Source organism: Heterocephalus glaber, unplaced genomic scaffold, assembly GCF_053883595.1.
Source record: "Heterocephalus glaber isolate CG9 unplaced genomic scaffold, H.glaber_assembly_v1.0 deba00001719, whole genome shotgun sequence".
Taxonomy (NCBI): Eukaryota; Metazoa; Chordata; class Mammalia; order Rodentia; family Bathyergidae; genus Heterocephalus; species Heterocephalus glaber.
This window is the reverse complement of record NW_028258432.1, coordinates 4951525-4967882: the sequence shown is the minus strand read 5'-3', so window position 1 is coordinate 4967882 and position 16358 is coordinate 4951525. Positions and strand designations below refer to the sequence as shown.

At 39.8% G+C, this 16358-nt stretch overlaps 1 protein-coding gene across 3 annotated transcripts in view; it reads right to left on the bottom strand.

Annotated features, from left to right (window-relative positions):
• Window positions 1–1309: 1309 nt before the first annotated feature.
• Window positions 1310–16358, bottom strand: part of Sgcg (sarcoglycan gamma) — a 151124-nt gene continuing 136075 nt past the window's right edge. For all 3 annotated transcript variants that reach the window (XM_087199417.1, XM_004854855.4, XM_087199418.1), the window contains exons 7-8: window positions 5550–5673; window positions 1310–2194 (exon numbers count right to left, since the gene is read on the bottom strand). In XM_087199417.1, coding sequence (XP_087055543.1) covers window positions 2021–2194; window positions 5550–5673 — 298 coding nt within the window. In that variant the 3' untranslated portion in view covers window positions 1310–2020. The remainder of the gene's footprint in view (window positions 2195–5549; window positions 5674–16358) is intronic.

Here is a 16358-nt window from a genome sequence, read left to right as displayed (position 1 = left end):
CATATAAAGAAATCAAATTTGTACATTTTATTAAAGATGTTCTGTTCTCTGTATTCTTCATATTTTCTCCTTGATTCTTTTTTTTTGACTTCATTATCATCTAAGCACCACCATTTTTTGAACATATACTAGAAAAATCAAGCCAATTTGTAAATGTTCAGTAACACTGTGTTAGGTCAGGCTTGAAGACATTTGTTTTGCACAAACATGGAACAGGAGAGTAAATATGAGAAGATAACAATGGTTTAGTAGGACAGTAGGCATGTTGCAGTAGAAAGCAGTCATTGATTTATTAATTTTTAAATTCAGGACTTAATTACATGGAAACAGTGGAAACCAGTTTATAATTAAAATACCCAACCCCCTGTGAAACTTTAGGAACGTTACAGTTAGAGGTGAATTAGTGCTTAGGAAGCATTGTGTTTTTATTTTGCAATGTCATATGTTTATGTGTAATAACAACTTAAAACTCATAGTTATGAGGGGGTTAAACTTAAATGAAATTAAACTTAAACTTACTTGATTTGTTTTGTTTTGGTATGGGGCTAGAACTCAGGACCTTGTGCTTGCAAGGCAGGCACAGTGCCACTGAGCTAAATCCCCAGCCATGAACACCTTATTAAAGTAGCACTAGAAATGAAGTTTACTTTTCTAATTTCTCTTAATTCTGAGACTAGAAAATGAATTTGAACTTGAGGTACAAATCCTCTAATTAAAAAGATGCAGTGCTGTTGGTCTGTCTCTATCCTTAGCTGTTTGGGAATTCTTATTGTAAGAACTGATTATATCACAACAAGCAAACCCACCACCACCTTTGGGATGGGAGACGTTTTACAAAGTGAATGGGTGGCCTACATGAAATGAACCTCTTTTCACAATGTAGTGTGTCCCCTTTGGTTTATATCCATTTCCACACAATTGGCACTGAACATATTTTCACAGAGAGAGTCTGCTTATGTGTAGCTGCACTCAGTCTTTCTGTGCTCCGAAGAGGAGGACCTGCGTGGACCTGGTGGAAACCTCACCACTTACCAGCTGTCTGATCTCAGTAGCTAAAAATGCCCCTTTGGGTTCCAGCATCTTCATCTGTCAGCTTAACTGTATCCCAAGTATACAGTTATCATATATTTTGGTGTTTGGGGCAGAATGAGACATTGTATCAAATGTTTTTCCAAGTAAAAGCAGCTGTGCAAATTGGTAAGCTTCACCTGTGATCTTGAGACTTGGCCTGAGTCTGTCACCAGTAAACTGGGGGAAAATACTACATAAAAGTTGGGAGGATTAAAAAAAGTAAGACTCTTAAACTGAATTCTGTGAAAAATGTAGGTTGATTTTTATTGCATATGACTGATTTTGTGTAATTTATTCCCTTGACAACATATTTAAAAACAGAGGAATCGACCAGGGATTTAGCTCAGTGGCATCGTGCCTGCCTCGAAAGCACAAGGTCCTGAGTTCGATCCTCGGCACACACACACACACACGCGCGCACACACACACACACACACACACACACACACATAATCAGAGGAACCTTAAATTCTCTTGAAAATCTAAAGATTTTCTTGTGAAGCCTGACACTGCCTTAAATTGAGGTTTGGTATCAAGTTGTGTTGGCACTGACTTGCTCTACTTCGTGAGGAGTTAGATACACTGATGAGCATCATAAATTAATTCCACATGCAGGTCAACATTCCAGTGATAGTTGACATGTAGGAGAGATGGGGAGGGAGCCTAGGAAGAGAAAAGTCGGTGATTGTTCTGATGAAAATTGAAATCCAGTGACATAAACACGGTCTTTTGACATTCAGTTTTTGTGTCAAACATCCATGTTTCTTGTTCTGACTAAGCATTCCCTCTGGCACTCTCTTCTTTGAAAATTCCTTTGGAAGACAGTCTTCCTCCATCTCCAGCCTCTGTCTTAGTGGATGCCTGTGGCTTCTGGGTGTGAAGGCTCCAGGTCACAGGTCTCAGCTCACTGAAAGGAAGGAAGCCAGGTGCTCTTGGGAGAGGCAGAAGTTCAGAGACAGATCTGACTGTGCTCCTGGCATGTGGTGCCCACACCAGCTGCAGACAGGTACAGCTTCCCATCTGGACACACACAGATTTCATAGAGTTCCTGCGGGCTGCCAGAGGGACCTTGAGTCCCCTGCACCAGCTTGGGGAAACATACAGTTTCAGCATCCAATACAAGCTGTTTGGGAGAAAGTGAGAGATGAAATGTAAAGGAGGGATGAAGTGGATCAACATGAAATATGTGTCCTGAATGTGTTTCATGAAAATGAGTTTCTTTTCATAGCAAATGAAATAAGCACCTGACCTAAGTCATATCGGAATTACCTGGCTCTTTGGAAGCCAAGTTTTATTTTGCATGTAGACAGAGGCTTGGCAATTTCTCCAAATTGAAGGCAGGCCACTTTTTTATTTACCCATTGAGCTAGTCCAGCTGGGAAAATTGGCCAATTGTGTTCAATAAACTGGATTGCTTTTCAGTTTTATGATGCTATACTTCTAAAGTGCCTTTTGGAGTTATTTGAAAAAAATAGTTTTGTGGATTCACATTTATTTTGTGATAAATTTTGACTTTATATTAAATCATCTCCCCATTAGGATAACATGCAGTCCACAGAAATAAATTCATCTTAGTAAATTTTCCCTGTGTCAGAATGTTTTCTGATTTTATTTGTGATTTTGTTTTCCTGTGAGAGGTAATTAAATTCACCTTATTGGCTATCATCTATATCCTTAGCTATTAAATATTGCTCAGGTCTCCGTTGCCTTCTCTTAGAAGGAATAGGCACAGACTAAAGCCAATTCAAGTACTGTACAATGAAAGTGACTAGGTTTTCTGGTCATATAACTTAGTTGTATTGAAATGCAAACAAATAGCTATTGATGAAGGCTAGGAAACCTTTTTAATAAGGAAATATAAATTGTCACACTGATCCTAGCAACCATCCCAGGGTGTTCACTTGTTAGAAGGAATTAAAGTGTGTTGTGGGTAAGGATAATTTTCTGCCTTTCTAAGACACTCAGTCTTCCTTAATTTTATGGAGCTCTTACCATGATACCCAGTCTACTAATATACAGGTGTCTACCTTCAACATTGCCCTGGGATGTTGGCCGTGCCACGAGCAATGGGGACCCAATGCAAGCGTGATGGGTGGAGCTTCCCTCTGGCACACTGTCAGAGCAGACGAAGGCCAGTGGGCATCACTGTTTAAAACGCAGCGCCTCTAGGTTACTGCCCAAAGCCTGGGGTTCTTTGGGCACCTGCTTTTCTCTAGTAGGCTTTTAACTTGTTGGCTTTTCCTCTCCCCTTTCTTGTGGTCAAATGGTCACTTTTTTCCTAGTTATCATTTTACCTCTCTTCTCCAGGAAGCTTTAGTGACTGGCAGCTCACACCACTTCCTTCTTCATAGTCATCTGAATTTATGGGCATTTTAGTTACTTTTTCTCATGGCTGAGACAAAATACCTGACACCCAAAGTTAAAAGAGGAAAAGGTTTATTTGGCTTACAGTTTGTAGAGATTTCAGTCCATAGTTGGCTCCAAGGCAGGGTGGCATGGCAGAGGAGCATCACAGAGGAAAAAGTCCATGCCAAAGCAGGGTAGGCAGAAGGCAGATGGCAGCATCGCAGCAAGCCACCATGACAAGTCTCTTTCTGTCCCCTTATATTTTATCCAGGCTACCCACCCTTAGGGCAGGACGCGCTCAGACCCTTAATCCTAGCATCGCATCCTTGATCCCAGCATCACACACCCTAGATCCAGCCATCTCTGAAAAGCCCCATCTATGACTGCATGAGGCTTTGTGGGGACATCTGACACAGGCCATAACATTGGGACAGTATTTGGTGAGAGGCTGGGCGTCTGCCTTTTCACTTTGAGTTAGCTCCCAGTAATAAGCAATGTGGGTTCTAATTAAGGGACTGGATGTGTGGTACTTATAAAAATGATGCCTAATTAATAGAAATTTGTATCTTTTTAAAATTAAGATCGGTTTAAATTTTTTGAAGGTAATACATTTTAAGCATGTAGTGACATGACTTACTAGTGAGATTCCAAAATTCCTGATTTCCATTTCTGCCTTTATCTGCTCCTTATACTGTATCATCCCCTCATACATTACAGCTTGCACTGGCTTCTCCAGATGCCTTTTATGTCCTTCCTGCAGGCTGCAGTTGCCAGGTCTCATCCACACATCTGGAGTGGCCGCTGTTGGCCTCCTTGAGGAGGATACCACATCCACGTGCATCTCAGCTACACCTTCCTATTAATGTTAATGTCAGTTCAAAATGTCACATTAGTGTCTCTGGACCCTGTGACCTATTTAAGCATATTTTCCCTCATTGATAAATGAGACACACTGAGATCTAGAATTTAAGTAGGTATTTAGGGAATATATCCAGCCTGGGCCTTCTCACTTTCGGGAATCCTCAGCCCACTATGCTGTGCTTTCTGAGCAGGGTCTGTGCATTGTCACCGTGCAATGAGAGGTAGGGTGGCAAGGAGCAGGACACTGTGGGCCCTCTCACTGTGCCAACCCTGTACACAGATGTTTACTTCCATCCACGTGGCCAGGAATTGGAGGTATAAACAAGTACAACCCAAGCCACTCATGGCAAATTGCTAAGCTGGGGCTTTTTAAAAGAAAATTCTGGGAGCAATACTTATTTTGAATACATTTCTACACATGAAAATATCCAGGACCCGGCTGAGATGAGATCAGTTGTTTGTGTAAATCTGTGATATGGCATCATATGACTGGAAGCAGCTTTTGGGTCAAACCCTCAGTTTTCTTCTAGCGCTTTCAGGAATATCCCCAAATGTCTGATTTTCTGACAGACTGAAAGTGAGATTTTCCTTTTTTTTTTTCCTGGTACCGGGGATCGAACTCAGGATCCTGGGTTTTTGAGGCAAGTTCATTTAGCACTGAGCTAAATCCCCAGCCCTAGCTTTTTTCTTTTTTAATAAACAAAGTTCCAACAATTGACACTGAGTAGCATGTGCTCCATTATCTTGTTAGGACTTTGACTTGTGTGGGTTGTACTTTATTTCTAGGTTTAAATTTCTAGATTTTATCCTTATTTTATTTGACTTTCAAAAATGTTCTTATTTTTCTTCTTTTGTTTTTATTTACATTTTACTTTGTAGGAGTTTACATAGCACTCTGGGCAGTGACAGAGGATGGGTGTCATTTTCAGGTAACTTCTGTAAACAGCCATCTGGACAGAACTTGGATTATTAGGAAATGGCAAAATTGATGTTCTCAGTAAACTCTGAAAGTCTGTAGTGTTTTACAGAAAGTTGAAAATAACAAGTGGATTGATCGCACAAATGTTGAAGGAAGCTGTGCAGATCTAATATAGAGTAACTAACATTTCTTGGTCCTTCTGAGGCTAAAGTGTCTTTCTGCCCTTTCAATGTTTTCTATTCTATGCCTTTTACAATGTTTCATACAAACTGCTAGAAACTTCACACGCTGAGGCCTTCTTGCATATGATCCTCAGCAAGATCCTCAGCAGGACTGGGTCTGTTAGACTCACCATTCCATCACTGCTCTGAAAAATGATGTCCATTTGAGAAAGGGCCTCTATCTTCCCAGCAAGAGCATTGATATGAATGCCCTTCGGCGCGTCCATGCTGAGACTCCTTGTGGGAGATTCCAACCTGAAATGGGAAAAGAAGCCAAGAAAAAACATTGTTAATAGGAATGCATCCTTGATCTGGGAATGGTGGCAATGCATCTGTAGTCCTAGCTACTTGAGAGGCTGGAGCAGGAGAATCACTTGAGCCCAGGAGTTCAGTGCCAGCCTGGGCAACATACTATAGTGAGATCCTGTCCCAAAACAAAAAAAGCCATCTCATTATTCCCTCAACCAATGGCTTAGCATAGAGGATATAATTAATAAGAAATATAGGATATTCAAATCATTCTCTACTGATGTACTGTGCATTATTCATTGATAAATACAGGAATAATGTATAGTAAGGAAATGAATATCCTATCAATGAGTCTCTTTGGAATTGGCATGCTATAAAAACAGGTAAAAACATTAGGTGGTCCTAATCTGTGTGGTGTTTTTATGGCATGGTTATGTACACTGGCAAGCCACTCCAGAAGAAAGTGCTATTTGTGAATCACTTTATAAAACTATTATAGGCACTTAAGTTGGATAGAAATTAACTCTTAGGGTTTGTGTTTAGATGTCCCCCCAAAGCCTCATGCAGATGAGGTGGGATTTTCTTTTTCAGAGGTAGTTGAATCTGGAATGTGTGATGGGATTAAGGGTGTGTGATTACTAAACCACTACATGTGAGTGATAGGTTTGGGACCAACCTAACCACAGTAGTCTGGAGGGGATAAGAGGAGCAGGAAGACACTGTTAAGTTCCTCTTGTTACCTTTGCTACCTTGTGAGTACCATGTTATTTCTGCTCTGCCATGCCTGTTTGTCATCCCTGCCTTGGAGTCAGCTGATGGACTGAAACCTCTACCAACTGTAAGCCAAATAAACCCTTTCCCCTCTAACATTGGGTGTTGGGTGTTTTGTCTCAGCAAGGAGAGAAAAATGACTAACACATTAACGTACAATCAGAGAGGGACTGGGCTCTCAAGGAAGTCAACACAAAAATAAAGGCATCAGAATTGTGGCTGGAGATGAATCTGTAGAAGGCCAGGCCTCAGGATGAAGATGTAATGGCCAGGCCTACATGCTTCCTGAAGGGATAAGCAGTAATTTGAGATTATACTGTAATTAGCACCACTTGGTCCAGTAAGTCAGGGGGGTGACCAGAGCAGCTGGAGCCATCCTTTCCCAAAAATGCTTTTGTGCTTTTCATGCATGAAACATAGGGAAACATGACTTGCTTCCCTATTGGATCAATATTAACTAAGCTGCTATTCTTGTAATCCTAGTGGTGGATCGTAGTTTGACCCAAGTTGTACTCACATTGTGACTTTGCTGTATAAATTACCCCTGACGAAGGGCCTTGGTGGCCACTCTATTCAGGACCCCTTCTAGAAATCCAGGAGCCCTTTCCTCCTTATTTCTAATTAAACTCTCCTAACTTCTTCCTTTGGTTTGCAACTTCATTCCTCGGTGTTGTGGGACCATAAACATGGCACATTTGACATCCACCAGGTTGGGAGTTATATTTCTCCTATATCAAAACTATTACAATATTTACTTGAAATAAAACTTATTTTCAGGCCGGGGATTTAGTTCAGTGGTTTCACCGCCTGCTGTGCAAGTGCAAGGACCCGAGTTCAATCCCTGGTACCAAAAAAAACCAAAACAAAAATAACTTATTTGGGATAAAAATGGAAAGATTTAAGGGCAGCACATTTATTTGCTACATGTTCATGAGACAGAATAAAAAGTTTGGTTTAGGTTTATTTAATTTAGAAACATTACAGGGCAGATGCAAAGATTTCTTTTGGACCTTCTGTTCTTTTTTTTTTTTCCTTGTCCTGGAAAAAAAATGGAAACAAAGCTTTTGTAAATAAGGATGGAAAGAGGGGTTGAATAGAAGGGAGGGGAATGGGGAAAAAAAGAAGCAAGGTATATCATGTACAGGTAAAAATTCCCTGTTGTTATCATCCATGTATATCTGAAATGTACCCATAAAAATTTTAAAAGTTTTTTTAAAGACTGAATTGATAAGGTACATAGACAGGATGGAGATTGGCCTCAGATACTTGGCTGTAAAATTTATCAGAATGTCTTCGTGATTAAGCCAAACAGAACAGAGCCAGGACAATACAAGCCGAAAAATTCTCTTCTTTGCCTCTGCCTGGAAAACAGTTTCCACCAGATGGCGCAATGCGATCACTTGAAGTATTTTTCAGCTATTTAGAAAGTTTGAAAAGCTGATTTCATAAAAATGTGTGAAGATCATTAAGAAAGAGAACAGATAGAAAAAAGTGGAATTCGGAAATCCTTTTCACTACAGTATTGGATTGGGTGGGGATTAGGAAGGGAAGAGAAGAGGAAAGGATTTAAGGATAAATACTCTACGAATTACTTTGCATATAAATTGATATTATTTGAAGGCTATTTTTTTCTCTCTCTATTATTATTTTTTGTGTGGTGCTGGGCATTAAACATAACAGAACTTTGTGCGTGCTGGCAAATGCTCTTCTCCTGAAGTATACATCCAGCCCTTTAATAGTTTTAAATCAGAGGATTAGTTCCTTTATTTGGCAAGGTTTTATGTCTATTATTATTCTGATAGAGAAAACAAAGTTTCCATTTTCATATGTACATAAAAACTTTGCCCTTCACAAGGGTGTAGTGACCTCATCTCTCTTAATTAGTCTTGGTTTGAAATCCATTTTGTCTGCAAATAGGATAGCTACTCCTACTTTGTTTGGGGTTCCTGTCACATGGAATATTGTTCCACCCTTTAACTTTCAGTCTATGAGTTTCTTTTTGAATTGTGTTTCTTGTATGCATCATATTGTTGGATCTTGCTTTTTGATCCATTCTGAATCTTGGAAACAGCCCAAATGTCCATCAACTGGTGACTAGATAAAGATTTTAAAAAATAAAATGGAGTACTACTCATCTGAAAAGAATGAGAAACTAGAGACATTCATGGCTAAATGGATGCACATTGAAGCCATACTCTTAAGTGAAATAAATAGGACACACATATGTAAATACCAAATAGTTTCTCTGGTGTGAGAAGCTGAAAGTATATATGAGGATCAAAATGTATAATAGATAATATGAAATAGGAAGAAAAGGGACAAAGGGGATGGGGAAGGGGTAGGGGAAAGGAAAGAAGGGAATGGAATTAATATGAGAAAAGGAAAAAAGGAAACAAAGTCTTTGTAAATAGGGAGGGGTGGAGAGGTTGAAGGAGGGAAAAGGGAATGGGTAGAAAATAAGAACTAGGATACATCATATACAGCTACAAATTCCCAATGATGAATGTCATCATATTTTATACCTAAAATGTACCAATAAACTTAATGAAAAAAATTACACTGTTACACATTTTGAAGTCTTACCTTGAATATAAGAAAACTCTTAACATTTATAGAATTTTTGATCAGATTAGATTGGGCTTATTTTGGGGGGAAAGACTTTGGTGTGTGCTTGCTCTGCCTGTCTGCCTGTCGAGCTTGCTAGCTGACTCCCTACATCTTTCCTGCCTCGAGAGAGGGAAAGGAAGTAAGAACATAGGGAACTCTTAGAAGCCTTGTCCATTTCAGACAAACCATGTGTGACCTTGAAGGTCCCAGTGAAGGCAAATCTGCTTCCAAGATCAGTTATTCAAGTACAACAAAATGAGCTCAAAATGATCATTTACTACTGTTGGGGTAGAAAGATGGGATTCGTTTTCTCACTCTCCTGAAGGTCACAACTGGCACTCCAACAAAAGACTGGTCAACAAGAGAAAAGCATAACAGATGTATTTAATACATGTTTTACATGATATGAGAGCATTCAGAAAGACCAAAAGACCCAGGGAGAAATTTCCATTTTTATGCTTAGAATTTTATGTTTGTTTTTGCTGTTGTATCGTCCAGACTGCCTTTAACACACTTTGCAATACAGGCTGGCTCAAACTTATAATCCTCCTGCCTCAGCCTCCTAAATGTTGGAATTACAGGAATATCCCACTGTACTCAGAATTATACTTAGATCTTTGATTAAGAATGGATAGCCAAATGGTGTTGGTAAAACTGCATTTCAACCTGCCAAAGATTAAAACTAGACCCATACCTATCACCATGCACTAAACTAAGATTGAAGTGAATTAAAGATCTAAATATTAAGACAGAAACACTAAACTTGCTGGAAGATAAGTTAGGTAGAACTCTTGAAGACACTGGCATAGGAAAAGACTTCATGAACAAAGCCTCAGTAGCACAGGAGCTAGCACAAAGAATCAACAACCGGGATCTCATCTTATTAAAAAGCTCTGCACTGCAAGAGAAACCACCAACAGAGCTAAGAGACAACCTACAATGTGGGAAAAAAATCTTAGCAGCTGTACCTTGGAAAAAGGACTACTATCTAGAATATATAAAGAACTGAAAAAAATCAGACCCCCCCAAATTCAAAGACCCAGTTCAAAAATGGGCATCTGAAATGAACAGACACTTCTCAGACAAAGAAGTAAAAGCAGCAAATAAGCATATGAAAAAATGTTCAACATCACTGGTCGAGAGATGCAGATGAAAACAACACAGATTCCACCTCACCCCACAAAGAATGGCTGCTATCAAGAAATCAACCAATAACAAATGCTGGCGAGAGTGTGGGGAGAAAGGAACCCTTCTCCATTGTTGGTGGGAGTGCAGACTGGTGCAACCACTGTGGAAATCAGTATGGAGATACCTCAAAGAACTAGGGCTAGCGGTTCCATTTGACCCAGCTATTCCCCTGCGGAGTATCTTCCCAAAAGAATTAAAAGAATCATACCACAGTGATATATGTGTGCCCATGTTTATAGCAGCACAGTATGTAATAGCTAAAGCTTGGAAACAGCCCAAGTGCCCATCAACTGGAAACTGGATAAAGAAGACGTGGATTTTTTAATAAAATGGAGTGCTGCTCAGCCTTAAAGAATGAGAAACTAGAGACATTTATAGCTAAATGGATGCAGATTGAGGCCATACTTGTAAGTGAGATAAATAGGACACCCGTGTAAATACCGAATAGTATCTCTAATGTGAGAAACTGAAAGTGTAATTAAGGAGTAAAATGATTAAAATGGATAATTGATAATTTGAAATATGAAGAAAAGGTCCAAAGGTGTAGGGGAAATGAGAGGGGAAGGGGAAAGGAAAGAAGGGAAAGGAAAATTATGAGGAAAGAAAAAATATGGAAAGAAAGTCTATGTAAATAGGGAATGGTGGAGGGGGTGAAGGGAGGACAGGTAATGAACCAAGATACATCCTGTACAGGTACAAGCACCCAATGATAAAAGTAAATGTATTGTATACCTAAAATGTACCAATAAAAGGATTTAAGCAAAAATAAAAAAAGAATGGATAGCCATATGGAGATGTGGTTGGAGAAATAGGTGTGACTGATGGTAATAGGGTGCATGTACACACACTGATAAGTTGATGTCATAGGTGATACAATTTTATGGGACCACCATTTTACAATGGCCCATCCTAGATAGAAATGTCACTATGCAATACATGACTGTAATTAGTATGACTTAAATGAAGACCACTAGTTGTGAACAATGCCACAGAACTATATCCAAACACTCATATGTTTGCATATATATATTCTTTTTATATTAAATATTTTGGTCAATCACTTTCTTTTCAGGACATAAGAGACACTTTGCTTTCAGAATTTGACTTTCTCCTTATTAATTCAACTAAAGATATGTACAAAAGACTTCGAAATTGGCTTTCTCAGTTCTTACAGTTGATTGGTGTTATAAAAATTGTAACTAAGATGTTTAGTTCTGAAGCTTATATTTAGCTTACATTAAAGCTAAACATTTAGTTCTAATTGTTTAGTTCTATGAGCTTTAGGTTGTGTTTCTTTTAAAATTAAAATAAAGAGCATGCTGTAATGTCCCAAAGATTTGCCAATATTCTAATTTTAATTGATCTTTTACAATATGGCAAATCAATCGTGTATGACCTTACTATGGCTCACCCATATCATGTCAATGCTATTTAACAAAAGGGGAAGTGTTAATACAAAATGTGAATAATATTTTGGTTTTAAGCATTTTGAAGCTTAAATTAAGCCCAAATTTTATAAATATGATGAAAGAGCAGGAAGCACAAGTATGAATATGATAAGAAAACAACCTTTTATTTGCGGAAAAAAATTCCTAGTTTTATCAGTGGTTGAAGGATGAGTAATTAATCTTACATACCATATAATAATTTCCAGTTTTCAAAAAGTTGAAAACTAATAAATGTGCTTAGTAAAACTAAACTGAGCACAATTTTATGTTTCTTTAGAAATTTCCTAAAAGTACCTCATATGTGCGTCTTGGAGTCATCTTTTTTTTTTTTCAAATGCCCATTTGGAAAAAAAAATGCAATACACATAGCAGCTCCATATTTATGAATATTGCTATCAAAATGGCATTCAAAACTGAAAACTGATGAACATTTCCATATTTACTCTATTTTTAAAGTCTTACTTTATATATCACACTCAGTTATTTAAAAAAATTTATCCTTTTGTTGTTTTCAAAATAGCAAAACCAACCAGATAGCCTCCTCTAAAAAAATACAGAAGCATTTTTGAAACTGAGCAGTGAGCATCTTGTGGGTTTTTATGAACTGGCATCAAAACTACTCTCATCATGTTGAATTTTCACAGCTATGGATACAAAAGAGGAATTTTAGTTTACAGAGATTTCTCTTTGGTAGGGTGTTAAAGATTCTATGAATATGAAATCTGTACAAATCCAGAAACAGCCAATTGTTGTTCTTCCATTGGGGGAACCTGGATTTATTTGGAGGTAAAGAAGATGCTACTATTCATAAAGGCATGGATGTTGACCACTGGCCTAAGGATTCAGGAGCAATGAGTGGGGACAGGACCAAAGGCATAGTAGACAGGCACAACTTGGAAAGTCCAAGGCTTGCTTTTTTTTCTCCAAGACTGCACGAAAGGAAGAAAACATGCAAATTTAGAATAAATCTCAGAAGAGTGAAGGAGAAGAGTTGAAAAGAGAAGTCAGCTGACTTTAGTAATGTGTTAAGGGTGACGTTCATAGTAGGGGGTTTGTAGACCAGAGGAAGTAGAAAAAATAGCTTCAATTAAAAATCTATTTCTTAATTTGAAAAATTTGATACCAATGCAGTTAAAAATAGACCTTGTAACCATTAGGAACTGTTGGGTTTCAATATTTATCTTTAGAATTTTATCTGGAATACACACAGGAAAGGTTGTGGGTCACAGACAGATTTCCATTTGTACATGTCTCCTGGGTAACACTTGTCAGGCCCTCTTTGCTTTCTCCTCGCCCCAGGATCACAGGTTGAGAGTCAAGTTCATCTTCCTGCAGGACCAGTGGACACCTCACCACCTCACAGGTGGGGATGAGGAAAGGACTCTTCTCTGCCTTAAGAGAAAGGCAGCTTACCTCCCCGCTCTAGAAACTCTCGCCCACCTCAGCCTTTCATTCATGAACACTGTCTCATCAGGAGGCAACTAGCCCAAAGTACATCTGTTTTTAAGACTGACCTACTGTTGTCTCCTGGGCCTCACATTTCCTCTCAATGTAAATCTATGAAAAGAGGAAGCCCTAAACAAACTGTGGACCCCTGGCCATTCTCTTATCAGTCACCATGGTCCCCCAAATTTCTCAGATGCTGGCAGATTCCCCACTGGGCTGCCTTCTCAAAAATCTTTCATCTCTTGGTGTAAAGGGAGATATTCAGTCTAAAATGTCTTATTTTCTATTCCCTCACAGTTTTGCCTCATTATAAAGTAGATATGGAAGCCAATGGTCTATGTTTGGTACATTTGATTTATAGATTCTCCACGACCTTGATAACTACCTGCAGAGAAGTGGCAAATGGCAAGAGCTGCCATAGACCCAAGTCTTTTTGGTGCTCTGTTCTCAACTCTCTCTCTGTCAAACCTGCACTGTACATCAGGTCCTCCTGGAGGAAAAAACCTATACCTAGCCTTTTGGAAGACCCTGACCCAACAGATGAGCTACTGCCATTCCACCATACTCCTCCCCAGTGCTCTTGAGCCAGCATCACCTCCCACTGTGGATGAAGCCCAGGAAGCTGTACAAGCAGTTCAATGCTTGCTCCTGCCCCCTTACCCTCTTTGTCAGTTACCCATTCCCATTCCAATCCAACAATCCTCCAGCAGACAGGTGGCAGGGTCAATGGACCAGTCTGTGTTCATGTTCCTTTTTCTATAAATGATTTGGCTCAAATTTAACAGTGCCTGAGATCTTTTTCTGAAAATCCTACTAAGTATAGAAAGGAGTTCTTCTGCATAAACCAGGAATTCAGCCTCTTCTAGCAGGGCATCTACTTAATCCTTTCTTCCATATTTAGTGAGCAGCCAAACTTTACCCAGATGAACTCCATCAACTAAACCAAGATGATCCAATCAATATACCTGGTAGTAGTCCAGGTGGTCCCAAAGATAAATCTTACCAACCCCATCTGTACATACCAGGGAGGAGATCAGTGTCTTGCCAAGGATAATCATATGATCACATGTTTCCTGGCTGGGATGAAGAGCCATACTGGTAAGGCAGTGAAGTATGACAAATGAGTGAGATTACTCAGGGACTGGATGAAAGTCCAGCCCTTTTTATGTCCTGCATGCTGAGGATATGATAAAGCTGACTAGTATGAATCCTGAATCCGGGGAAGGACAGATGAACCTTCATCTCCAATTCATTTCCTCATCTGCTCCTGATATTGGGAAAAAGCTTCAAAAGTTAGAAGAGAGACCTCAGATCCCTAGAAATGAACTTATAAATACTACCTTCCATGCTTTTAATAGCCAGGAGGATGAGCAATGCCCCCCCAATAAAGCTGAATTAAAATATCAAATTCTTGCCTCTGCTATTCACAAACCCATGAAAGGGACCTCTCCTCCAGCACTTGTTACATATGTGGCAGTGGTGGGCATTGGACAAAGAACTGCCCTAACCCAAGCCCCGCAATTAAGCTGTGCCCTATCTGTGGTCAGTGGGACATTGGAAGAAGGACTGTGCCCTTTAGGAATGCCCTTCCAGCTTGGAAGCAGCCTCTCATAAGAAGGTCTAGCCAATGTCCGATGGTCTGTCTCAGCTGCCAGCTTTAACAATGGAGGACTGAGGGTGCCTGGGATCCATCGCCTCCACAGAAAATGAGTCAATTTTCTGAACTCAGGGTGATTAGGATGGAACCAAGAGTAATTAGGATGGTATACAATAAGGCCATTTCATTCCTTATTTACACTGAGGCAAGCCTCTCTTCTTCTCAAATTTTAAGGGCCACTTGCTCTATTGTTCCTATGGTTGGCATGAAAGGACTACAAGAACACCCCTTACAAATATCACCTATCTATTATACAATGGGGGAGTGACCCTTCTACATCCATTCCTAGTTATCCCTCACTGTTCCACCCCTTTACTGGGCAGGGACCTCATGGATAAGCTAGGAGCCATGCTCTATAGGCCCACCCTCCCTGAGGCTACAAGGTTCTTACTTCTCTGCCAGGGAGCTCAACCTAAAAAACTCAGTCTGGCTGATGCCTGTCTAATCTCAGTAGAATGGCCTCTCTTAAACTGCCAAGTCTGGGACCCTCATAAAAATTTGTTTAGAAGATTCCACGAATTTTATTTCAGTCCCTCAATACCCCTAGCAAGGGTATGGATCCCCCCATAACACCCCCATCCTTCCTGTAACAAAAATACCTCAGACAGTTCCTTTTACTTTGTACAAGACCTCTGCAAAATAAATACTGCAGTGATTCCTAGCCATCCTGGTGGTCCCTAACCCAGTCTCCTGTCCTGAATACCCCCTAATATGACATATTTTTCTGTCCTGGACCATGAAGATCCCTTCTTCACAATTCACTTATATCCTGGCTGCTCAAAATCTCTCTGTATTCACCTGGACCAATCCTGATTCTAATTTTACACAGAAGCTGATAAGGACAGTTCTGCCACAAAGATTCAATGACAGTCCCCATCTCTGGATAAGTACACCAAAGACCTTTTTGACCTTGACTGAGTCCTAGTGTCTACCTTCAATATGCTGATAACCTCCTCTGTAGCCCCACCAAGGATGTAACCCATACCCACACAATTCTTCTTTTTAACTTTCTAGCAGACAGGGGTTATAGCATCTCTAAACATAAAGCCCAGCTTGTGTCTTATGTTGTCACTTACCTAAGTCTCCGTATCACCCCCTGTACCCACAAAATTCCAGAAGACTGAAAGGCCACAGTCTCTTCCCTACCTTTCCTCAAGACTAAGCACAAGCTCCTCTCTTTTGGGAGCTTAGTGGGCTACTTCAGGCTGTGGATCTATAATTTTGCTGTCAGGGACAAACCACTCTATGATGCCTCCAAGGCGATCCTAAAAAATTCCTCACTCCTGACACATGCCTTTCAGGGGTTTAAGAGAGCCCTAACAAAGGCCTGCTTTATGCCTCCTTAACCCTAAGCCTCCAGATCCATGCCACAAGATTCCAGGCCCTGGTACAACCATCAGGGGATTCTCTATTTCTTATAGCATATTTTTCAGAACAACTTGATTCTGTCTACCAGAGCTGGCTGCTTTGTCTTAAAATAATGGAAGCTGCCACCCTCTTAATCACAAAATCTCAGAAAATAATTTTTCTATCAGCTTCTTCAAGTTTGGTCTTCTCATGGATTACCAGACCTA